A 26,013-nucleotide genomic window follows, 5' to 3' on the forward strand; every position below is an offset into this window, starting at 1 on the left:
GGAAGCAGAGAATGGAAGTAAGGTGCTGGATTCAGCCATGCAGTCAACTGATCACTGACCATTTCCATTGTGGATCAAGAGACCAGGCCTGTAGAAGAACAGGGGAAGTGGGCTCCAGTGACCTCTAGTGATGTCATTGGCCATCCAAACTTCTGGGAAAGCTCATGTTAGCCCAGGGTTCCCTGGAACACCGATTGGGAAACCCTGCATTCACTTCTGAGCACACAATATCAGCTGCTGGACCTGATAAGGGCCCTCAGCACAAGAGCCAAAGTAGGACACCTGCTTGGGAAAACATCTCACAACGAATTATGAACCGGGTACGTGTTTGAAGGCTACCGTGTTCGTGTCATCACAAGCACGATAATTACGCGCTGATGCCTATTCTTGTAATGACCACATCATTCCATGACTATCTTCAGTAACATTTACTAAAATCGATCACATTAATACAGAAACACACTTTCCAATACTGAATGTATATCGATGGGAAGGGGCTGCAGTATCTACTTGGCGTGCTGAAGGTCCCAGGTTCAGTGCTCACCATCTCCCGTTAAAAAAGGAGATCAGGTGGTAGATGATGTGGAAGAGAGTCTGGAGAGTTTCTGCCAGTCCAAGGAGACAACGCTGACCTTAAAAGACCAAAGATCTGAGTCAGCTTCTTATGGGGAGAGGTCATGGCTCAGTGGTAGAATGTCTGTCTGGCATGCAGAAGGTTGCAGGTTCTCCAATGAAAAAAGGCCATGCTGAAGTCTGAGCAGACAAGACTGATCTTGATGGACCAATAGTGTGATTCAGTTTAGCCATGGAGACTTCACACAGAAGAATGTATCGCAGCTGGGCAAACATGTGCTGAAACCCAAGGACTTGCGGACTCTACTTCTATTTCAACGCAACCTGAATTATCGCCATGCCTCTTAGCAGCAATGCTAAGGCAGGGGCCGGTTCTCAGGTCAAGCCACCCAGGGGACTGCAGGGGGCAGCCCAACAGAGAGGGTGTCCATGCACCACAGTTGCCATCCGTAGCAGTGGAGATGACCGCTTGGCTTGCCCCCACCAAAGCAGCCAGGACCAAGCTAGGTGTATGCAAAATGCCCCAGGAGCTTGGCTTGGATTCAATGGACGTAGCACAGGTGATGACGGGGTCGACGAAATATTGTCCAAAAGTACCTTCTAGCAGCTCTGCACTAAGTCTAGACAAGCACACCTGACAGATGGGAAATAACACCTTCGTTTCATTCTCCTTGGGGAACCTCAGCCTGATCCCAATTAGTCCCACCACCTCTATGGTTTTGGACGTGGACCACTCTTGCTTTTCGTGGTCAACAGGATTTGCCACGGCATCTCCTTCTGACCAGGCAGTCCACCACTGGTGTCCCCCAGTTGCATGCCGTGTCCTCATCCACTCTGCTTCTCTTTGCTGACAGGGTGGGTGGCTGAGGCTGTAGGAGAAGATGAAAACAGAGCAGGGGGTTCACTTGGTACTGTGCAGGGCTTGTCCATTCCTTCACAGGAAAGCTCTGTGGAGAGAGAAAAGAAAGAAGACCAGAGCGGTGAAGCATCTTCTCTATTTTGCCATCGTCACATCTGTTCAGAAGTGGCTTGTTATTGCCTGCCTCTGTGTAGCAACCCTGAACTTCCTTGGTGGCCTCCCATCCAAGTCCAGGGCACTGATCTCTGTCACTTGGAGATGAGCTATAATTCCCATGGATGCCCAGGTCCCACCTGGAGACTGACATCCTTGCGTCCCACTGAACCACGGCCCCTCCGCCTAAGAAGAAGAAGAAGAGTTGGTTCTTATATGCCGCTTTTCCCTACCCAAAGGAGGCTCAAAGCGGCTTACAGTCGCCTTCCCTTTCCTCTCCCCACAACAGACACCCTGTGGGGTGGGTGAGGCTGAGAGAGCCCTGATATTCCTGCTCGGTCAGAACAGTTTTATCAGTGCTGTGGTGAGCCCAAGGTCACCCAGCTGGTTGCATGTGGGGGAGTGCAGAATCGAACCCGGCATGCCAGATTAGAAGTCCGCACTCCTAACCACTACACCAAACTGGCTCTCTGTTATAAGGTGGCTTATAACAAAGTATCACCAAGATGGAAAATGTTAAAGGTTATTAATTAAAATCCAGAGCTTAAAACCCCTGCCCGAGCACCAAGACAGAGAGTTGAACAGTTTTAAACAGCATTTTGACAAGGGGCTTAAAAGATCAGCCCCTTGCTGAAACAATGGTGAACAGAAGCAGGAAAACTCTGGTTTAAAACAGGACTACCGGAGACACATAGCAAGCAGCTACTTTGCTTACGTTCCCTTTGGGGCTCAAGAATTCATCGATTCTCTCAGGCGATCACAACGTGGTATCTGATGACGGGGTCTGAAATGGTGAAGGGAAACGAGTAAGAAAAATGCCATCCTTTGGGAAGTTTTGTAACATCGTTTTTTGTGGGGGGAAGTGCTGGCAGGAAACGCTGGCACTGGAGATTATCAGGGTGGCAGGAGTGCTGGCGGGGGCTCCCTCCCTCATCCCTCTACCCCCATTCCCACAGACCCCGGCCACAGTCCCTGACCATCCACCCTCCTTCCCAGCTCCTTACTGAGGGCTGGCAATTCTTCCATATGGAAGAAGTTGGAGTGGGATGCAGCAAGGAGCAGGACATCCCTCCTGATTGGCCACTTGCTGGAAGGACAGCCAATCAGGGATGGGACAGCTGGGACAGCCTCCCTGATTGGCGGGTAAGCGACGAGTCCCAACTCCTCCCAGCACCCTCTTACCCTTTTATTAAGAGGAACAGATGCTTGAATCAGTTTTTTAAAGAAATCAAGGCAAAGTGAATTTTCTGGTCTGTGTCCCTTAAAAGCTGTCTATGGATTAAATAGACCGAGGGGGTAGACTCATGAGTAACAGATTAAAATATCAATCATGTTGCATAACTGTCTATTGATGTCAAAAAAAAAACCCGGGAGGATCTGTGGCTGGTTTTTTCACCCTGAATTAAACTTGGATGTGAGCTATTCAATCAAAGTCATTAAACATAGTTAGTTTATTTATGTCGGAAATAAATCAACGCGATGGGCTTCAAAAGATTTGTTAGGATCGTGTTTTGAATTGTTGGGACATGCCCCAATTGTTAATATAGCCTAGAAAAACACATATCTTCAGTAAAAGTCAACTCATCTGGAATTCAATGATTTAAACAAGTGTAAAGAGAATGGATCATCTGAAACAAGGGTTTAGGATTGGGTAGTCAAGCATGAAGATCTCCCAGAATTACAACTGATTTCCAGACTGCTCCCCTAAAGCAGGGGTCTGTTCCCCTAAAGATCTGCTCCCCTAAAGCAGGGGTGGCCAAACTGTAGCTCTCTGGATGTCCATGGACTACAGTTCACAGGGGTCCTGCAGAGGCCCATGAGCATTGTAGTCCATGAACATCTGAAGAGCTACAGTTTGGCCACCCCTGCCCTAGAGAAAATGGGACGGACCCCCCCCCCAAACTTGCAGAGCCAGTGTTTGTTAGGATGGACCCCCCTGATACTCTTCCCCTCCCCAAACCCCATGCTCCCCAGACTTCACACCCAAATCTGTATGACTTTCCCAACACAGACAGGACTACATTAGCGTAGGCTCAATCAGCTCCTGGTAGAGATGTAAGACCCCCACTGGGGCTGGAGGAATTCCCAGTTTGGCAATTCTCCCCCCACACACACACTTTAGTGATTTAATATAGTGGGAAGTTTCCTCCCAATCCCCTCACCTGAAACTTGCAGAGTGGTATTGATGGCTTTGTTGCAGGTGCCGCCTGCCGCCAACACGTATGCCCACTTCCCTCCTCCCCCCCACAAACTTGCAGAGCCAGTGTTTGATAACCTGCTGGCTCCCTCCCAACTTTCTGGTGGGGGGAGTGGACATGTATGACTGTGACAGGTCATATCTGGGGCAGAAGTGCAAAGCCGGCTCTGCAAGTATTTTGTGGGGATGAAGTGGGGAAGCTCTAGAACAGGTGTAGTCAAACTGCGGCCCTCCAGATGTCCATGGACTACAATTCCCAGGAGCCCCTGCCAGCATTTGCTGGCAGGGGGCTCCTGGGAATTGTAGTCCATGGACATCTGGAGGGCCGCAGTTTGACTACCCCTGCTCTAGAAACTGCTGTAAACTCTAAAGTTTTACCACAAAGTTTCAGCTATTCCCTAGAGCTACCCTTTTTCACTTCCAGGAAGAACTTCCAGTAAATACATGAAACTGTTTTTTTTTTTTAATTATCCCCTGGCACTGTGCCCCGCAACCGTCCCCTCGGTTTCTAGCATTGCGTGGCAAGCGTAGCAGCTGCTCTTGGTCGTCCTGTATTCTCCCCAGCATTGTAGTTTCCTCTATATTTTAAAAAGCACAGGTAACAACGGAAATTGCAATCGTTTTCTTTTCCCGAGCCGAGAATCGCTCACCTTTGAGGGACAACATTTCATCCGTAAACTTTCTCTTGTCTACCAAGATGGGAAACAGGGAGACAGAAATGCAAGACAGGTCATTTTTAAGCAGATTTGCACCAGGAAATGAGTGTGCTCGAGGGAGAACATAGCAAAGAGGCCCATACCTTCCTGTCCAGAAGAGTCCCCAGCAGCAAGATAAAAAATCCCTAAGATAGGCACAAATGGAAAACAGAGGGAAATTAGGCTGTTGCTTAAAATTAGAACTTCACATTTCATTGGTGCTTTAGAAATATATTGAAATACATTAGAGTGAGACATCTGAAGGCCTGGAAAGCTTAACCCAGCCTATCACCCATCTGTTCTTCCCTGGCAAGGGTAAGCCTCCTCGTTTACACTAGAAGGCCCAAACAAGTCATGGAATCCAAATTTATATCTTTGGTCTTCATTTGAATTCAAGTTATAGGTTTCAAATTGCAGAAACCTGGAGCACCAAGGCTGGAGGCAGAGACACAGAGGGGTGACATCAGCAACACCATTATGTCACTTCAGGTCAGAAGTGACAAAGGGTAGGTCTAGGAATTGCTGGAAACAATGTTGTTTTGCCATAGTGTTTCCGGCAGTTCCTAGAGCTACCCCCTGTCACTTCTGGAGTGTGACTGGAAGTGATGTATTCATGTCATCTGTCCTCTCATGCTTTTCTCCAGCCCCTGAGCAACATAAACAATGTGTTGCTGCCAGCAATGCAGTAGTTTTTCAAGGAGCCCTTAAGCGTGCAGGTGGTACCGGCAGTGGAAGTCAGCTCAAAGTTCTCTTGGTCAACTGTCTCCACCCCATCCAAAATTTTATAAATCTCTATAAAGTTCCGCCCTTAGTAATCTCTTTTCTATATTGAAAAGCCCAGACTCAGCCTTTCCTCATCGTATGGGAGGAGAGAGGCCTTCAGGTACCATTAGCCCAAACCCTTTGGAATCTTGAAATGAGAATCTGCACTTTGTGTCCAGAAATGGATGTACAGATCTTTCGTAATGTGGTACGGACCAGAAATTCTGCTGGGTTTACCTGGAATGCATTAAGCACTGAAAACACAATGTGGAAAGCCAAAGAAGCTTTATGAACCACCGCCAGCCCAAATCCCCAGGTGAGTCCCAGCAACGGGGTCAGGAGCAGAAGGTTTTTGCTAACTCGGATCACCGTGACCAGGTCTTGTGTCTTTGAGCGATCCCCAATGGACGATCGTCCCGATTTGACAAGGACAACCACCACCACCACCAGGTTGACACCAACAATAAGGAGAGCCGGGATGACAAAGGCCAGGAGGGCCTTGGTCTCATTCCAGTTCAGCCAGCAGGCGTCATCTCTCAGGTAGCCTTTCCGTGGTTCGGTGATGACCACAGTAAGAAGCGCGATGACCGTGGGGCAACCGTAACCAATACCAAAAGCCACGGCCAACAGCGTCGATTTTCTCAGGTGCCGGAAAATGACTAACAGCCCGTACAAAATCAAAAGTCCTAAAGCTAGCATCCAAAAAAACAAGGCAAGGTAGAAGAAGTGTACAAAGAATGTGGCGGTGACACAACCATCGTAGTTTCTGGGCGTGGCATTCACAAACGTCGCAATGATGAACAGAATGTCTGCGATGAGGAGGGAGGCTGCTATGTTCACCAGGCAAACGTGGCGCATGTAGGATATATGGGTTTGTGTCGTCTGGCGCCAGACAGCCGCCTCAATGGCCAAGCACAGAACCAAGCTGCCGATGGAGACCACCAAGCCCACACCGGTAATGAAGTGCAAGGCAGGATGCTTGACCCTGACGGGCGACATGAGGATCGAGAACGACTGGAACACAGCGGGCTGCTGGTGGCAGCGGCAGGTCACCACCGCAGGACTCTCGTCTTCCAGCTCGCAGGCGGTCTCATCCCATCTCCGGTGTGCTGAGTGCCAGGCGACGCACAGGCTGTTCACTGTTTTATTCATTTTTTCAAACGCCAGGGAAACTTTTTCGAGCGCCTTTGGCAACACGGCGGATAACACCATACCGTTCACCGAGACGCCTTTCGAGAGGGTCTTTTCAATAATCGGCCCAAGGGTCGGGAAAGCCACGGTGATCACTTGGGAGTCTGCAGGGAGACGCAGGAGCCCCTCCCTCGGGAGGGAGACCGTCCCATTGAGGCGACTCTTCGAACCGTTAAATCCCAAGGAAAACGTGAAGCTGTTCTTTGGTGTGCCTCTATTGATCCGGGCACCTTGGGTTGTGATGAAGGCCTCAGAGACATCCGGAGGGCTGCTTCCGATCTGAAGTTTCCCAGCAAATGAAATCACAGATTCCAGCAAAATGGAGCTGGCGTTTTTCTCACTCACAAAAGCCCAGTTGGGAAGGGAGGTGCCGTCAAGAATGTGGTTGGCCATTTTGCTGTAGCTCTGGGGGGGAAGAACAGAAAAAGGACCGGTTATTCTTCACAAAAAAAAGTTGGTGTGTCAATTTTTTACCTCAGACTTACTCCGCTGAGCTTCAGGTACCAGCAAAACATTAGAGCTGGCCCCCGTGGCTCCTGCTAACACCTTTTCCTGGGGCCCTCCAGGTATTCTTAGAAAGTGGGCGGGACCAGGTCAGGCTTGTGTGCCACAGGGCTTCTGATTGGCTGTGGAGATGAAAAGGCATCCTGTCAAACAGAGCTTTTGCCTAGCCTGGCATTTCGTGGTGGGCTCTGCCTCCTGTAGTAGCCATTTTGTTATTATGTCAGGATTCCCAAGGCTCAAAGAGTTAGGGATGCTGGAATCTGCAAGATCTGTAGTGTGCATGATTCAAGATCTTACACAAAGAATATCCTGCAGGGGGCATCAGAGGACATGTGCATTTAGCATAGTTAGATCAGGAACTTCCTGGTATTTTTCAACTAATCTCCACCTGGTTTCTGTTTGGCTCAATGCCATTACGCACTTCAGTTTTTTCTAATCGTAACAGAATGATGGACAGAACTGCCTGCAAACTTTTAGTGTATCCAGCAACAAATATGCTCAACAGATTTTCTCTCAACAGATAAGACCAGAACGTTACCACGGTGCTACGCAATCGTTTGGCCCAACGTGTTCTGATGAAACCTACCCTCAGTTTTTCAACGGTGACATCTGCAGACATGTCGGAGGAAAGGTTTTGGAGCAACATCACGATGTTAACGATGTTTCCTGCCACAGGCTCCGCACTGAGGACATCCCCAATTATGCACGAGAAGTCAGCAGTGCAGAACCGTCCATCTCTTGCTCCTGCCACAGAACCGTGGGCTGAATATGGATGCACCTCATACCTGGACACTCTCTAGAAAAGACAATGGCATTCTGGTGAGGGCTTGCATCCTGAGCCTGGGTGCCTGAGACGACACGTCACTGCCTACTGAGAAGCTCAGAGACGTCCTCCAATTACCTTGCGTGGCTGGCAATGGGGATTTGACTGTTTTTTGTGTCGTTTCTTTGGGAATTTATAAGATACGTTTTCTGCTTTGGAAAGCCCCTAAAGCAACTGAGCTAAAAAAGAACAGAACAAAAGCAAGCAATAAAAATAAAACGAAAACAGCAGACTCCGACTGCAACCCAGGAAGACCACAAAAGCCATCAAGATAGTTTCCGGTTGATAGCCATGTTGATCTGCAGGAGAAAACAAGAGTGAAGTCTGGCAGGGCCTTGGAGTCCCAACAAGTTTTCTCACAGTAGGAGGTGTCAAGAGTCAAAGCTCCCTTTTGTCTGAGACAAGCAGGAGGGGAGATCCCTGAGCCCTGAAGGTGGTAAAGCACAGGAGGCTGGGTCATGGAGCCACAGCCTGGCGCTCCTCCAACAGAAACTCCCAGAAGCCTCTGGCCAAGCGTCAGCATCTGTACTCTTTTTAGCATCTCTGAGACACTATTGCTAGAAGAAGAAGAAGAAGAAGAAGAAGAAGAAGAAGAAGAAGAAGAGTTGGTTCTTATATGCCACTTTTCCCTACCTGAAGCAGGCTCAGAGGGGCTTACAGTCGCCTTCCCTTTCCTCTCCCCACAACAGAAACCCTGTGAGGGAGGAGAGGCTGAAAGAGCCCTGAGATTACTGAAGAAGAAAGTTGGTTCTTATATGCTGCTTTTCTCTACCCGAAGGAGGTTCAAAGCGGCTTACAGTCACCTTCCCTTTCTTCTCCTCTCAACAGACCCCCTGTGAGGTGGGTGAGGCTGAGAGAGCCCTGATAACCCTGCTCAGTCAGAACAGCTTTATCAGTGCTGTGGCGAGCCCAAGGTCACCCAGCTGGCTGCATGTGGAGTGCAGAATTGCACCTGGTTATTCCAGATTAGAAGTCTACACTCCTAACCACAATACCAAACTGGCTAAAAATATATAATTTGCATAAGAATACTTTTTTTTTTTAAGTCCAGCATTTTCTTCCTTCTGCAGTGGTCCCCAACCTTTTTTTCACCGGGGACTGGTCAAAGCTTGACAATTTTACTGAGGCCCAGGGGGGGGGATAGTCTTTTGCTGAGGGACATCAACGCCGCCGCCTGAGTCCCTGCTCCACTTGCTTTCCCGCCAGCACCCCTGACTTCCCGCCACCTGCTGGGGGGGGCACTGCCAGCAGCAGCTGCGCAGTACCACGCAGAGGGGGAGCCCCATCCATGGCAGCCGCTGGAGAGCACCAAAGGTGAGCTGGCGGCAGAGTGGCAGGGCAGCCCCAAAGGTAGCATCCAGGGAGGAGGACGAGGAGGAGCCATGGCCCGGTACCGACTGATCTCCGGACCGGGATCAGTCTCTGGACCGGGGGCTGGGGACCACTGTTCTAAGGAATGCATATCCTTAAAGAAAAGTAGTCCTCCAACCTAAAGCTTCCCATGTGGGCTAGACTGAGGTCGTAGTGGCTGCCAGACTCCCGGTGAGGCCTGGAGAGGGAGCTGCCTGGGCTGGGAGGAGCAGGGCAGGTCTGAGTGTAGTGCATCTGCAGACCTAGTGCCTGCCTCACCTTGCTGAGGCACAAGAGGCCTGGCCGGGGTGGCTTAACATCCCCTGGACTTCCAGGTTCCCTGCTAAGAGGGGGGACTGTGGGGGCTCAGAAGAAGAACTGGGGTTTTGTACCCTCAAAAGCATCTCAAAGCATATTCCAATCACCTTTCCCCCCCCCCCCCCCCATAACAGACACCCTGTGTGACTGGCCCAAGGTCTCCCAAAGGGCTGCACGTGGAGGAGCGGGGAATCAAACCCAATTCACCAGGTGAGATTCTGCCACTCTTGACTACTACACCATGCTGGCTTATAAGGAGGTAGCTATCTTAGAAAACATCCTCCACTGGAAAGACCTTGGCAGATCAGTTGAACTCCTTCAGGAAGCATTTGGCCACAAAGGTTACTTGAACCAGGACTGTTTCTGTTCTAAAAAATAAACCATCATGCTTTAAATGGAAGGGCCACACTGCACATGCCGAAAATATGTGGGGGGGGGGCAAAATAGTGCTCCAGGTGGGGTTATGCACACACTGGCTCCATCATGGCCACAGCCCTGAAGGTAAACATGAGACACCAAGTTTATCCAGCAGGACCCTCCTCAGAAACTCTAAGGTGTAAGCTGCACGGAGCTTTTATTGCAATCCCAGGTCGATTCAGTCCCTGCCAGAATGCGATTTCCATTTTGATTTTGGGCGATTTAAATTTTCCCTCTGCAACGAACAGGATTGATCCGGAGTGACCCTACTTTTATCCTGCAATATTTAGGTGTGGAAATAACCCTCAATATTTAAAGAATCGGATTCAGAAAGCATGAGAAAGCATGCAGACCCAGTGCCTGCTTTGACTCCATGGTGGAGAAGCCCTGATTGGCCAGGGCTGTAAGCTGTAAGCCTTAAACGGGAAGCTCTAATTTTCGCTCTAATAACCTCTAGAAGCCCTAACTTCTGTGGGTAGAGATTTACCTCTTGTTTTTTTTTTCTCCCTCATCTGCTGTTTCCAGTCCTCTTTTCCCCCCCCCCCATTCAAGGAAAGAAAGAAAGAAAGAAAGAAAGAAAGAAAGAAAGAAAGAAAGAAAGAAAGAAAGAAAGAAAGAAAGAAAGAAAGAAAGAAAGAAAGAAAGAAAGAAAGAAAGAAAGAAAGAAAGAAAGAAAGAGGCCCTAGCTGCGCTTGGCTCCCCCCCCCCCCTTCTGAGCTTCCCTAACCAGGTGCAGAACACCATTCTGTTTCAATGGGGAGGGGGGGAAAGAGGAAGACCCGAGTTCAAATTGATCTGGATTCAGCAGGATCCACAACAGAATAAACAAAGTAAGTGCAGAATCAGCCTAAGAGTACAGAAGTAATGGAGTAGCATCAGCACTGCAGCACTAACCTTCAGGAGCGATTGGACATCCAGGCTGGCACACGTCTCTTCCGACTTCTGCCACCATCCTCCCGGGCAAGCAAAAGTCATCTTTCCATGGAGGGGACGGTCACAGGGCTCAGTGCAGTCCTTTCCACTGACGTGACAATGGCCCACGCATTTCTCTAGATAGCAGATGGCATACAGCAGCATTAGCGGAAAATAACACCAGTTGGTTGGAAGTTCAGCATCACTGCGGAAATGCTAGTGAGCCAGATTCCATCACTGGCTTCCGTCTCCTTCCAAATAGGGCTTGCCATCTTAATGGGCCAGAAGTTCCAAAGACTGGCTTGAAAAAAGATTGTTTGCATGCCCACAGCTACGCAAGAGACATTTTAGTACTTCTCCACCACCCTTTCTCAACTTTTTAACCGCCACCATAAAAATCCAATGCTCTAAAGTAGCATAATTTTAAGTTCTATTTTATTATCTGCTTTAAACTGTATTACATTAAATGACCATATTCTTTTGGTGTTTTATGTACTGACTTCATATAACTTGGTCTGGATGACTGTAATAAAGATTGATGGATTTATAGTACTTCTCTACCAGCCTTTCTCAACTTTTTTACCGTTGAAAAACCCCTGAAGCATTCATGGCCCAATCGTGCAGAATATGGTTGGGAAGCAGAGCTGAATACATGCCCACCCAGGGCCCCTCCCCTCCCCACCCCCTCCTGGCCCCTCATTGGCCATTGGGGGAGTTGACATGGCCATATATGATCATATCACCTGATAATGTTTAACAATTGTAGAAAAATAACAATAATAAAATCCCACCCACTCAGGAAACCCTTCCACGGCCATCAAGAAGCCCCAGGGTTTTATGAAATCCTGGTTGAGAAAGCCTGTTCTACACTAACAAGCTAAGGGAGATGGGTACTTGAATGGGAGGCCATCAAGTGAGACTGCAAGGAAGGTCCTGGCACATCACCTCTGCTTCTCAGTTGCCTTGAAAGTTACCTTTGGTGTATACTGCAACTTGACGGTGCTTTACACATGCCTATTGGCAAGTTAAGCAGGGTTGGCGTTGGATGGGTGACCGCCAAAAATAACTCTGGAGAAGAAGGCAATAGTATACCACCTCTAGTTCTTAGCTGCCTTGAAGGCCCTCTGGTGGGGACCACCGTACATCTACTATGACTTGACTATGTTTTTTACACACAGATATTGACAAGCTAATCAAGGTTGGTGCTGGATAAGGAACCCCCAAGAAAGACCCTGCAGAGGAAGACAATGGGAAACCACCTTTGACGCTCACTTGTCTTGAAAGCCCCACTTGCCAGCGTCACCATGAGGTCAGTTGTAACTTGATGGTAACTCATTTCTAATTAATTTTTGTTATGACAACCCTGTAGGACAGAAACTACACCCATCAGACCATACTTCTTAGCTGCTGATGAATTCAACAGAAAATTTACAACAGATTTATTTATTTATTTAGATTTATATACCGCCCTCCCCGAAGGCTCAGGTGACAGGTTAGAGCAAAAAATACACAAATACACTGGTTAAAAGACAATAATGTCATGTGACATGCCTGGCTCATGTCAATTTAGTTGTTTCCTCCCAGTCAGGAGTTGTGCTCCTTGGAGGTGCCCCTCTGTTCACATCACATCCAGCCTTCCTTAGCTCTGTACTTCAGAGGCTCTTCTGTAATATAAATGCTTTATTTCATGTTCCCAGTTGGAATGCATAACAATCCCGTTTGCCTTTTTGCATACGGCCTCTAGCTAGACAAACTGTCTCTTATTTTCACACATTGGTCGATCAAACACAAGAGGGGTGGGAAAGTGACTTCACACCCAAACTCCGATCAAGGAAGGCATCAAGTCCAAACGTATAACTAGTCAGGTCTCCTTTTGTATCTTGTCTTCGACAGTGTTTTCTGCTGCTGTTTCTTCTGCGGCTGGCGCCTTCTCCTAACTAAAGATTGCCTTAGGTATTCCCAATAGTTGGGACTCCTGTATGTTAATTTTGAGCAATTTCGGAACTGCACTCCCTGGTCCACACCTAAAACTAGCATCTGCAGAGCTCAAAAGTTTCCAACATGCTTCCTCAGTTCTAGAACTCTCCACATGAGGGGGACCAAGGAACAAAGCAGGGGAAAGTTTTGGAAATTCCATTCCATTGACAGACATCACTTTTTTGTGTGGCTTACAGATACGTATCAGGACTTAGCGCGTGGAAAGCATTAGCCTACAAATTATTTTCGGTGATCAGGACCCTGGTTTATAGCCTCTGGGATGAATGCATCTATCCAGAACTTCAGACTATTCAGGAATCTCATGAACATATGAAGCTGCCTTATACTGAATTCAACCCTTGGGCCATCAAAGTCCGTATTGTTTGACCGTGGATCACCAGGTCTTTCACAGCACCTACTGCCAGATCTTTTAATTGGAGATACCTGGGATTGAACCTGGGACCTTCTGCATGCCAAGCAGAGGCTCTGCTACTGAGTCACAGCCCATCTCAAATTTCAAAAACCTTTAATGGCATATAAAAACATCATGAAAATGGGGGTAATTCATAATCGGTTGATAAAAATTGCATAGTCTAAATCAGGGGTAGTCAACCTGTGGTCCTCCAGATGTCCATGGACTACAATTCTCATGAGCCCCTGCCAGCATTTGCTGGCATTTGCTGGCAGGGGCTCATGGGAATTGTAATCCATGGACATCTGGAGGACCACAGGTTGATTACCCCTGGTCTAAATAAAACAATAAGAGAAATAAAATAAGCAGTGACCAACAATTCCTCCAGAATGCCCAGCAATCAGTAATTTCCCCCAACTGTAGATGCCCCTGGTCTAGAACTGATTATTGCCTAGCTGACTGTCCTTTTATATCACAGTAGCCAAGAATTCGGCCCCCAGTTTCGTTATTTCTGGGGACCTAGGTAAAGGTATCCCCTGTGCAAGCACCGGGTCATGCCTGACCCTTGGGGTGATGCCCTCTAGCGTTTTCATGGCAGACTCAATACGGGTGGTTTGCCAGGGCCTTCCCCAGTCATTACCGTTTACCCCCCAGCAGCAAGCTGGGTACTCATTTTACCGACCTCGGAAGGATGGAAGGCTGAGTCAACCTTGAGCCGGCTGCTGGGATTGAACTCCCAGCCTCATGGGCAAAGCTTTCAGACGGCTGCCTTACCACTCTGCGCCACAAGAGGCTCTGGGGACCTACCAGCTAACAAATGTCAAATGATTCTGTCCAATTCTGGGCAATGAAGTCAAATAGGTGGCACTGAGTCAAGCTCTAATTGGCAAAATTTACAAAATCTGTTCCCAACTGGTACATTGCTATATCTGCTTGCTAGAACAGCCGAGGGGAAGAACAGCCCATCTCTAAATTGATCACTTTCTGAATTTTCCTGAAGAACGCATGAACATGGCCATGCAAGCCATGTGAAATCCACGCAAGCATTTGGAAACAATCCTATGCAGATCCATTCAGAGGTAAGTCACATTCCTGGGAGGAACCCCCATGAAATAAAATAGGGCTTACCACATGGGAACATGCTCTTAGAATTACAGTGTCTGTCCTTGTAAGCAGCTTCTTGTTTACAATGCAGAATCACTTGCAAAACTCAGTTAATTGCCTGTACTTGTTTGGAGAACACCTTCATATTGCCTAAGGCAAACTACAGGTGTTGTACAGGGTTGGCTGGTGGAAAAGAACAAAATGGGCAGGAGAAAGGTAGCCTTGAAGCTTTTAAAAGAAAACCTTGAAAACCTGTGCCTGGGAAAAAATAATGCTTATGGTGGGGAACCAGAGCCTCTGACCCTTACATAGCTTCCGATGCCCCCAAAACTGTAGCAGTACCTTGTTGACTTCCAGCCTTCAGTCTGTTTTTGGAGATCTGAAAGATAATTCAAAGGATAATCTGATGAAAGAGGCTGGATGTGAATAACAACTTGCTCCAAACTGACTTTCTGTGCTTTAAAGCAGGGGTAGTCAACTTGTGGTCCTCCAGATGTTCATGGACTACAATTCCCATGAGTCTCTGCCAGCAAACGCTGGCAGTGGCTCATGGGAATTGTAGTCCATGAACATCTGGAAGACCACAGGTTGACTATCTCTGCTTTAGAGGATAGAGCAGAATTGTTCTCTCTTGTCCCAGAGGGACGGATCAGAACCAATGGGATGAAATTAATGCAAAAGAAATTCCATCTAAACACCCAGAAGAATCTCCTGACAGCAGTTTCTCAGTGGAACAGGCTTCCTCGGGAGATGGTGGGTTCTCCATCTGTGGAGATTTTTAAACAAAGGCTGGAGAGCCATCTGACAGAGAGGCTGATTCTGTGAAGGCTCAAGGGTGTGGCAGGTTACAGTGGATGAGCGAGAGGGATGTGAGTGTCCTGCATAGATGACTAGATGATCCAGGAGGTCCCTTTCCAACTCTATGATTCTATGACTCATCAGCATGTAGGATATTTGAGAAGTTACAAGTTCCAGAATATCAGGCAAGCAATATGTTCTTCATTCCCAACCAAGCACCATTTCTGGTCCATCCCTGGAACATACATAAAAGATGTTTACAAAGAAATAACAGAAAAGACACACTGATTCAAACAAGCATTGGACCATGGCTTGACAGCTTTTTCTGCCTGCTGGAAATTATGTGCCACAGGTGAAGACCCGCCAGCCGTAATATAAGCAGAAGAAAAAAGTCACTGATGAAGAGTAATTACGCATTGTGATACTGATATTAGTAGACCCCTACAAATTTGGATATTATATGACCATTTGGGGATTGAACTACACAAAGCAAAATATTACCAATTTTCTATAATTTCATCACCCAAAAGAATGCAATTGGAGAAGACTGAATTATTAACAATGTTGAGAATATCACTGATGAAGCTATCGAAAACGGACTACACCGAGGAACCCATTTCGAAATTGTTTTGAACATTGTTTTTCCTTGGAAGAAATAATTTCGCCATCACCAGCTTGAGTCTTTTTTCTTCTGTGAAAATTATGTGCCACTCAGCCGGCAAAGTCCAATCTGGAGGTGACCTTGTGACGTGACGTGACTTATCACATGCCCCCTTCTTTGCTGGGTGACCAGAAGTCCAGTGGCAGTGCTGGGGCATTTGAGTGAGAGATTTAGGATAACTTTGTAATGCAGCTCTGGCTTTGTCTCAAAACAAACAAGGAAAAATTAACTGACTAGTCCAGTTCATTAAGATAACAAGAACGAACCAGAACACCAAGGAACAATTCGTTTCATTTGTTCCCGTGATTGTTATCCTTCTCTCTTGCCAAAAATAACCGCTAACAGGGAGCAACAGTGTCAGCCTACCTGGAATCCAGGCATCCACTGAGGCCACAGCCCCTGACCTCTGCCCTACCTAATCTTGCGCCTTTCCTAGCCACTTCTTCCCTGTCCTGTTGCTCACATTCGATCCTTCACTTCCTCAGTGCTTCCGCCTATGCACACTGCCCTGCACTACAACAAGCTTCACACCATCCCTTTCACCATCCGTGAAAAGGCAGGCAGGTGGCTTGGAATTTGGGATGCAGGTGGGAGGGGTCAGGCAAGGGACAGGTGTAGGAATGGTTGGTGAGCATACAGGTAGGGCAGGAAAAGGGGTATGGAAACAGGCAGGGCAGGGGCATCTGGGGATTTACTGGCCAACCCCCACTCAAACCCTAGAACCAATCCTAATAACTGGGCACCTGGTATAGCAAAAATAACCCCCAAAGTTCTACGGATGCTGCAATATCTATAGAAGTGTTTCCTCATGCCTGTTTCCTTCTTTCCAGAACCAAAGAGCCAGTCCACGCACACTGGTGGCAACCATTTTGTCACACTTGCCTGTCCAGTGTTCTTGGAACCTGAGAAATGCCCACAGCTTCAACAAGGTTGTGGACTCTTTCTGACCCTTTGTGTATCATTGGCAGTGGGGGTGATACGGAGATTAGTGATATGTCTTAGAATTATAGAATCATAGAGTTGGAAGGGACCTCCAGGGTTATCTAACTCCTTGCCGAATGTAGGAAATTCACAACGACCTGTCGACCCACAGTGACCCCAATCCCACGCCCAGACGGTGCCCATCCCCCAAACCAGAATCCCTGGCCAGTCTGGCCTGGGAAAAAAATTGCCTTCTGATCCTAAAGCGGTGGTTGGTATTTCCCTCACATTCTAAACTAACCAACTAATTATCTGTCTGTCCACCTGTCTATCTATATCCCTCACTTTCTATATATTCTGCTCCGAAGAAGAAGAAGAAGAAGAAGAAGTTGGTTTTTATATGCCGCTTTTCTCTACCCAAAGGAGTCTCAAAGCGGCTTACAATCTCCTTCCCTTTCCTCTCCCCACAACAGACACCCCGTGAGGTGGGTGAGGCTGAGAGAGCCCTGATATCACTGAAGAAGGAGAGTTGGTTCTTATATGCTGCTTTTCTCTACCCAAAGGAGGCTCAAAGCGGCTTACAATCTCCTTCCCTTTCCTCTCCCCACAACAGACACCCTGTGAGTCTGCTAGTTCATGATGAGATGCAGTACCTTAAGTGAAAAACATGTTTAGTCATTTCCTTGTAATTGGGGAGGATCTACCAGTGTAGAACATTAAAGGATGGTCCCAAGTTGGACTGGATTCACCTGCTGTTATCTTTTATCATGGCACACAGCCCAGGTGTTATGCAGACTTGGAATGAGGACTTGGGAGCCAGGAGTAATCCATCAACCCTGTTTACCACCTAAAATTAGGGATAAAAAATAGGGTGCTGGCTCAGCAAGGGGAGTTTCAGTGCAGACTGGGCCCAAGTACACTCCTTGGCCAGGGGTCATTATCTCAGCTGTCATGGAATCCTAGAGTGGGAAGGGATCATGCAGGTCATGTAGTCCAACCCCCTGCTCAATGCAGGATCAGCCTCAAACATCCAGGATAAGGATCTGTCCAGCCGCTGCTTGAAGACCACCAGTGAGGGGGAGCTCACCACCTCCTTAGGTAGCCCGTTCCACTGCTGAACTACTCTGATTGGGAGATAATTTCCCCTGATGCCCAGCCAATATCATAACAGGGCTCCTGATAGCTGAAGAGAGATAGATTTGTTTGGTATATATTGCTACATCTATGTTGTACTGCTAATTTCACCTGCATGCTAACTGTTATCAATAAAAAATAGCATTTCTCTTATCTCCTGGTGTGTTCATTGTCTCCAGGTCCAAAAAGAACCCTGGCAAAATATCATTTTAAGGTATATGAGTGTAGTCGAACTCAGAGGACTTACTTCTCCTTTGGTCTGTGGTTCACCTAAGGAAATCCAGGTGGCACAAAAAATAACCAGTAAGGGACATATTAGCTGTTGTGCAAACATGCTGGGTGATCACATTTAGCTTCTTTTTCCTGAAAGAAAAGAAATATATGAAAATCACACCAGAATTCTTCCTTCCATCTAAGGAATCTTCCTCCAGATTACAAAACTCTTCTAGGGGAAGAAGTCTCTTTAGGACTGAGAAGGTTACTTGGAGGACAGTTGGATCCACCCCATTAGAAAATTTTTTGATTATTATATACTAGAATTAAAGCCCATTGTAGCTGATACAACGGGCGCTAGCAGGGGGGAGAGGGGAAATAGCAAAAAGAGAAGGTGGTAGAAAGGAAGAGTGATTAAGATAGAGGTTGGCAGTGGGAAGGGGAAGGGGAGGAGTTGTCCAGTCTGTAAGGGCATGAGGTTGAATGTGTGTGTTGTGTGGGAGGTTGTGGTGGAGTAGTGGCAAATGAGGGCATGGGTGTAGAGATATGGGTGTCAAGAACCTGTGGTGTGGAATGTTAGTTGAGTGTGGGAGAGGCCTGACCTTTGGGAATTGTGGCATAGTGGTTACAGATGAGCTTTCCAGAGCCATGTCTTCAGATATGTGAAGGGAAAATCAGACTGGGGACTCTTCTTAGGTGGAGATTACATGGCAACCAATTCCTCCCAGTTCTGCGTTCTTCATTTCCCTTCTTGTGTGAATTAGGTGACAGACACTGAAATATCCCCCTGCCCTAATCCACATGGGGTAGTCACAGTACACAGGTGTCCACCCTGCTCTTTCTGACTCCATTTTTTACTGTTGATATAATGTTATGTGCCCACATACTTCTTTCACTGTTGTCCCTTAGAAGAAGAAGAGCTGGATTTTTGTACCCTGCTGTTTACTACCCAAAGGAGTCTCAAAGCAGTTTACAAACACCTTTTCCCTTCATCTCACCATAACAGACAACCTGTGCAGGATGTGGGGCTCTGTGAGAACTGGGAATGGTCCACAGTCACCCAGCAGACCTCAGGTGTCTCTAAGCAGTTTAAAATTGCCTTCCCTTTCTCTCCCCATAACAGACACCCTGTGAGAGAAGTGGGGCTGAGAGCTCTGAGAGAACTGAGAATGGCCCACAGTCACTCAGCAGGGTCAGGTGTCTCTAAGCTGTTTAAAATCACCTTCCCTTCCTCTCCTGTGAGCGAGGCTGCTAAAGAGGGCGGCAAGCGTAGGGGCCAGCTGTCTCATCTCCACTCACCTCGGCTGCCCCCTGAATGCCCCCCACACCCCCTGCTCACTCACCTACCTGCCTGCCTGCAGATTCAGCCCCTGAGAGGTAGGTGAGGCCGAGAGATCAGCATGGGAGGCAGTTCTCTTAATTCTGGAGGATGAAATCAGGGGTTCTCATCCCCACTCATCCCAGCTCCTCACCCGCCCACTTGCTTGCCTGCTTGCAGCCTCATGCAAATGGGTTTCTGTTTCAAGGGGGGGGGAGCACAAAGACTCGTGTTCAAATTGATCTGAATTCAGCAGGATCGAAAGCAGGGAAAAAAAAAAGCTCCATGCAGACCCAGCCCTGATCCCCAAAACTCCAGGAAATTCTCAAGCTGGAGTTGTCAAACTGGTCTCAGCCACAGAGCTTCTGATCAAAAAAGAAGCAAACTGATTCTGAACAGCGAGATTTGAATTCAGTAGTACCTTATAGACCAGTTGGGGGGTGGGGGGGTATAAGCTTTCCACTTAGATACCTGATGAAGGGAGCTTGGAGTCATGAAAGCTTCTACTCCCAAAATCTTGAGGGCCTCGAAGGTGCTACCGGACTCCGGCCTAGCTGTTTTACTACAGGCCACTATGGCTACCCTTTAAAGAAAGTAACTTGGAATCCAAGAATACCATATCATGTGTCAATGAGTCAATGTGGTGGGATGGACCCAAACCTGAGAAATCCAGGATCAGATCTCTACTTGCGAGGAGACTCCTGGGGGGTCCTGGGGCCAGTCATGTGCTCACAGCCTAATCTACTTCACAGGTGAATTGTAACAGTCAAGTGGATGCCGGGAGCATTCAAGAGGCTCCCCAGAATGTCTTGGAAGAAGAATGGGATGTTACATTCTAATAAATTATTTATTCATTATTTCATTTATTTATTTATTGGATTTTTACATCACCCCCCTGGCAAGCCGGCTCAGGGCGGTGTACAAAATTATATAAAATACAAAGTTAAAACAAATAAGATTGTGTCTTAAAATTAATTTTGATCTATAACGAGAGGTTAAAAACAGTTCCGATATTTCCACAGGGTGTCCGGGGCTGGGTGGGGATGGCCTTAAATAGGTAGGGAGACCGGTGTTAACTTTGACCCCAACCAAAAGCCTGGCAGAAGAGCTCCATCTTACTCCAACTCCGACAGGGCCCTGATGTGACCCAGGAGCTCATTCCACCAGGTAGAGGCCAGGACAGAAAATGTTGTAGCCCGGCTTGAGGCCAGACCTCTCTCTTTGGGCCCAGGGACAACCAACCAGTTGGTACTCAAAGAATGAAGCATTCTTCAGGGGGTATAAGTAGAAAGGCAGTTTCTCAGAGGTGCAGGACCTGTACTGTGGATAGCCTTATGGGCTAATATCATTACCTTAAACTTGACCTGGAAGTCAGCTGGTAACCAGTGCAGCTGTTGGAGCCCAGGCCAAAATATATATGCTTTCCAGGGTGTGCCTGAAAGGACCCTGCCTGCTGCATTCAAATATATATCCTTCTGGATTATATTCAGTGTGCGGGTCATTTTTATGATCCCTTTTATTTTATTTTCCTGGGTATAGGGGTCTCTCTCTCTCTCTCTCTCTGTCACACACACACACACACACACACACACTTTTTTTCCTCCAGTTTTTGAGATTTGAGAAGAACAGGATTTGAGAAAGAGCAGAGGAGAGGGAAATTAGAATCCTAACCTTACCTTGAACATTCCTGACTCCTGGATTCATTCATGGATGTGAGCAACTAATTCTCCCTTCCTCCTTATTTGTAGCTTTTAGGACCCGAGGACTTTGGGTTGTCAGTTTCTAGATCCCCAAGATCCCCTGGAACAGGATGGCCAAACTAGCTCTCCAGATGTCCACAGACTACAGTTCCCATGAGCCACAGTTTGGCCACCCTTGCCCTAGAATTACAACTAATCTCCAGATAGCAGTGATCACCACCCCTGGAGAAAATGGCTGCTCTGGGGGGTGTTGTTGGGGAACTCTATGCCATTATACCCCACTGAAGTCCCTCCCCAAACTCTCCCTTCCCCAGGCACTACTCTCAAATTTCCAGGAAGCTGGTAACCCTCCCCGAGGTATTCTTGGAGCAATTTCCACTTATCCTCAGGCTGCTTTTAACAGGGGAAGAGCATCATCTTTTGGCTGACACCGTCAGATATTTCCACATCCTTGTGGAGTTCAGGGAGTCTAAAGATAAAGGTAAAGGTATCCCCTGTGCAAGCACTGGGTCAGGTCTGACCCCTGGGGTGACGCCCTCCAGCGTTTTCATGGCAGACTCAATACGGGGTGGTTTGCCAGTGCCTTCCCCAGTCATTACCGTTTACTCCCCATCAAGCTGGGTACTCATTTTACCAACCTCGGAAGGATGGAAGGCTGAGTCAACCTTGAGCCGGCTGCTGGGATCGAACTCCCAGCCTCATGGGCAAAGCTTTCAGATGGCTGCCTTACCACTCTGCGCCACAAGAGGCTCTGGATCAGGGTGTAGGTGTAGCTGCCTTGCCACCCTGCGCCACAAGAGGCGGGAGACCTCAACTGCACCTACAAGTTGGGCCAGCCTGCCAGGGTTCATCAGATGTCTAGCAGACTGATCCAGCTGGCTCTTTAGATATGGCATCTCAAACTGCAACCTGTGCAGAATCCCTCTCTTGCTTTGGGGACTCCTTTCCAACAAGGAAGAAGCAATCGAAGGGATGTCCGCAACCAGAGCGAGGGATGCTACAACACATGCCTACAGATATCCTTTCGCCAACTTGGAATGGAAGCGGACAGGATCTGAAATCCCGCAAGCAAAAGCGAAGCTCACAGAAAGGGGTTTTGCCACCGTCTCCTCCTTTCTGACCCCCTGCACTTTATGCCCCAGAAAAACCACACCGGATCGATGGGGAGAACCACACAGCTGTACCCTGGGGGGGGGGGGAATATATATGATTCCCTGGCCTGAAAAAGACAAGTTCTGGAGTGCTGGTTGCTGGAAGAAAAAGAGACGAAGGGGGCAGAGACCGTTTTTTTCCTGCTTGGCTTGCAGATGTTTGACTCCGGCAGAGGAGACGGGGTTCAGATTAACACACAAGCCTTTGCCCCTTTGTTTTTAAGATCCCTGCTGCTACCAAGATGCTAAAAGCGGGTCTCCAGAATATCAAACTTTTCCTTGCCCCTTGACCCCTCCCTCCGTGCCTTAGGAAGTATTTCAAACTATTTCTTAGGAAGCATTTCACAGTATTTCTGGGATTCAGGACTGCTTCCTCTTGCATCATATTCTTTAGGATCTAGATGAGTATTGTCTCCTGCAATGTACACCAGGATTATTTTTGAAAAACCGGGCAACAGTTTCCCAAGCGATAGTACTCACGTTTTCGGGAGCTCTGAAAGAGAAAAATGGCCCGACAGCTGAAGGATACAGTTCTCCTCTGCACCTCCTGTCTCCCTCCCAAGGATCATGTCAAGTTGCACTACCCAGCAGCTGTGGGCAGAGATCTCATATTTCCGGACGGACTGGTACAGTAAGGAAATTTCGCATTGGTGCGATCATTGCATAACTCGATTAACTCACCGCTCTGGCACAGAATTCCACATGCAGGCAGCTATTATAGATTGCTGGGAGGGCGGGCGGAGGGAAAGCACTGAGTCAGATGTGTAGGGAGGGATCTCCCACGTCTGAGCGCACAAGTGACTGTTGACACCGCAGCTTCTTGGCCAAAATTAATGCTCCGCCAGTGCTTTCCATGGAACTGGCCAACCCAACGTGAAATCCGTGGGTTCAAGAACACGAACACTGCAAGTGCATTTCAGTTCTTCGTTGAGCCCAGCTCAAGGATACCGACTGAACGGAGAAACTCCCCAAAAACATCCCCTTGAATCCCAAACAGAGCAATGGAAAACTCCAGCCAATGGTTCAAATTGATTGGATCCCGCAGTCAGGATCTGGCTGTGCGGTGGCCAATCATAATTGTGACATTACCATCCCACCCTGGACCTGTCTCTGATCCATGGCAGATCCACATCCACTACATGACTGTTCTCCTGCTTTTAATAAAGACAATGGACCTGACCTCTCCAGAAGTTTTGTTGTCATTGTTTGCTTCCGTCAAGTCATTTCTGACTCATGGTGACGTTATGAAGAAAGGGCATAGATGGGAAAGAAGGGCTGTGGCTTAGGGGTGGTGCCTCCACTTGGGGCACAGAAGGTCCCAGGTTCAATCCCTGGCATCTCCTGTGACCCTGAGAGCTGCTGCCAGTCAGAATAGACAATTGATGGACTAAAGGTTTGATTCGGTACCCTCTCCCCAAACCCTGTGGACCAAGTACGCATGCTGAGTGTGGGGTTCACCATGCACATTTGGCTGAAGATCCTCATGATGGACTGGAACGTGATTTCTGTTACACCAAGGTAGTTGACTCACAGCAACAGAGTTTACTCGGTGTGATCTTGGGCCAACCGCATTGGAACGGTCTTGGGAAGTGCAAAGTGGGAAGGGAGAACCATGTATGCTAGAAGGGTTGTGCGCAGCTCAGATCCGGAGCACCGGTTCAGAACGACTGGTGTCCAGGGTGAGTTGAGAGAGCGTCACCACTTAAAATATGCCTTTTGTGCAGTCCAGTCGTGGGCAATGGCAGTGGGGGTGGCGAGGGGGAGGGTATTTGTTTTTCCCACCCTCCTTCCAAGGAGCTCGGAATTAGGGTTGTGCGCAGTGGCGTCCGAATCGTCCGCTCCAGGCCGCCGCAGCCAGCGCCTCACTCCCCCCCCCCCGTGGTGAGATACCCTCCCCCTTGCTACCCCCCACTGCCATTGTCCACGACTGGACTGCACAAAAGGCATATTTTAAGTCAGGGGTAGTCAAACTGCGGTTCCATGAAGGTAGCCTAAAAGCTACCCTGGACCTGGATTGCCTGCTTAGAATTTTGAAGGTTGAAGATATCACTATAGAATTAACCAGCATGGTGTAGTGCAGGGGTAGTCAAACTGCGGCCCTCCAGATGTCCATGGACTACAATTCCCACGAGCCCCTTCTAGGGGCTCGTGGGAATTGCAGTCCATGGACATCTGGAGGGCCGCAGTTTGACTACCCTTGTTTTAAGTGGTGACGCTCTCTCAGGCAACAGAAGAATTGGTCGGCATCAACCCTCCAGTACAAGGACTGTCTTAATTTTCTTTGCAACCTAAGATGTCGCTCCCTTTTCTGAAGCATCGTTGTTCTCGGGCCTGCTTGCAGTTTGTCTGTGTGGGTCAAGTTACATCAAGTTGCAGCCATCTTAAGACAGTTGTATTTTGGATCACGTTCAAGGTGTCGGTTCTAACCTCTAAGGCCTTGTGCCCTGCGTATCTAAGGCAACACTTCTCCCAGTATACCCCAGCCAGATCCGGCGTGCGTGGGCGTCTACACATGCAAATATGTTGGTGGTCACTGGCCCTAAAGAAGTGCAACTGGCCTTAACCAGAGCCAGGGCCATTTTGGCCCTTACCCCCATCCGGTGGAATATGCTGCCAGCAGAGATATTAGCCCAGATACAATTATCAATTTTCTGCAGGGTCTACAAAACAATGCTATTCCACCAAGCATATAGCTGTAGCCAGTTCACACGAACTACACCCCCCCCCGAATACCCTATGCCCCCCAATATACTGAGATGGAGCATTTTATTATTTACTGTCAGTTTTATAGTCTGATTTTAACTTTGTTGTGTTGTTGTTAGGTGTGAAATCGTGTCCGACCCATCGCGACCCCATGGACAATGATCCTCCAGGCAGTCCTGTCCTCTAACTTTGTTGTAGAGATGTATATTGTACACTGTCCTGAGTCTGAATGCAGGGAGGGGCGGTTAATATTCATATAAATAATAATTATGTAATAAATAATAACCCAGCAAGGGGCTTCCAAGGCAAATGAGAAGCAGGGGTGGCTTGCCATTGCCTTCCTCTGCAGAGTCTTCCTTGGTGGTCGCCCTTGCTTAGCTTCCGAGATCTGAAAAGACCAGGCTATATCATGGTGTCTTCCCCCCCTCTTTTTCAGTTTAGCTGACCTTTCCAATCATTCTTGGAAATGCAGCCCTACTTACCTATGGCATGTTCCAGTCTTTAAGCTGCAGTGTGCAAATCGGCTCTAACAGGGGTTAGAGATCTATCAACTGCTAGCTGGGAAGGGCAATCACTGTGATGAAGACAAGGTGCCAGCTGTTCAACATACTGCAGAAATGGGCAAAGTGGTATAATAGCCAGAGTGTCATAGTGGTGGAAAGTGCCATCAAGCCATAGCTGATTCATGGTGACCCTGGAGGGGCTTCCGAGGCAAGAGATGTACAGAGGTGGTTTTGCCAGTGCCTGCCTCCACATCGTGACCTTGGTATTCCTTCGAGTTCTCCCATCCAAATACTGGGCAGGGCCAACTTCTTCTTGCTTCTGAGATCTACCAGGATCCAGTTAGCCTGGGCTATCCAGGTTAGGGTCAAAAGAGGGGCAGAACGACCATTAGACTTACCGAAGAGGGTCCTTCTCCCCTGGAGTATGGAGGACATCTGCAAGGATCGGTTTTCCCTTCGGCTTCTCAGGGAGGCAGGGGTTAATTAAAACATCCTCCCTCACTTCCTGTCCTGAGTGCAGCATCTCATTTCCCAGTCTGGACACTCCAAAAGCCATACAGTAGAAAAACTGAAACTGAAACTAGAACTTATTAACCTTAAACAGATTAATTTTCTTAATTTGTAAACTTTTTTATTATAGAAAGAACAGGAAGGAAAGAGGAAA

At 48.0% G+C, this 26,013-nt stretch overlaps 1 protein-coding gene across 1 annotated transcript; it reads right to left on the reverse strand.

Moving 5' to 3' along the window:
* Window positions 1-413: 413 nt before the first annotated feature.
* On the reverse strand, window positions 414-22,820 carry ADGRF4 (adhesion G protein-coupled receptor F4). The gene is made up of 10 exons (XM_077317099.1): window positions 22,624-22,820; window positions 18,009-18,124; window positions 14,590-14,626; window positions 10,737-10,891; window positions 7,521-7,730; window positions 5,477-6,835; window positions 4,582-4,623; window positions 4,433-4,471; window positions 2,301-2,369; window positions 414-1,520 (listed from the first exon to the last, which is right to left on the reverse strand). Exons 2-9 carry the CDS (start codon window positions 18,093-18,095, stop codon window positions 2,343-2,345), a joined length of 1,956 nt encoding a protein of 651 aa, XP_077173214.1. The 5' UTR covers window positions 18,096-18,124; window positions 22,624-22,820; the 3' UTR covers window positions 414-1,520; window positions 2,301-2,342.
* Window positions 22,821-26,013: the final 3,193 nt, after the last annotated feature.

Source organism: Paroedura picta, chromosome 1 (assembly GCF_049243985.1).
Source record: "Paroedura picta isolate Pp20150507F chromosome 1, Ppicta_v3.0, whole genome shotgun sequence".
Lineage (NCBI taxonomy): Eukaryota > Metazoa > Chordata > Lepidosauria > Squamata > Gekkonidae > Paroedura > Paroedura picta.

Bases quoted from the DNA above. Each gene is read 5' to 3' on its own strand.
- ADGRF4 (XM_077317099.1), bottom strand. From the start codon at position 18,095: ATGTTTGCACAACAGCTAATATGTCCCTTACTGGTTATTTTTTGTGCC. The intron at 7,731-10,736 runs GTTAGTGCTGCA...TGTCTTTTCTAG, and splicing joins ATGTCCAATCGCTCCTGAAG to AGAGTGTCCAGGTATGAGGT. The intron at 2,370-4,432 runs GTGAGCGATTCT...TCACCATTTCAG, and splicing joins TGAAATGTTGTCCCTCAAAG to ACCCCGTCATCAGATACCAC.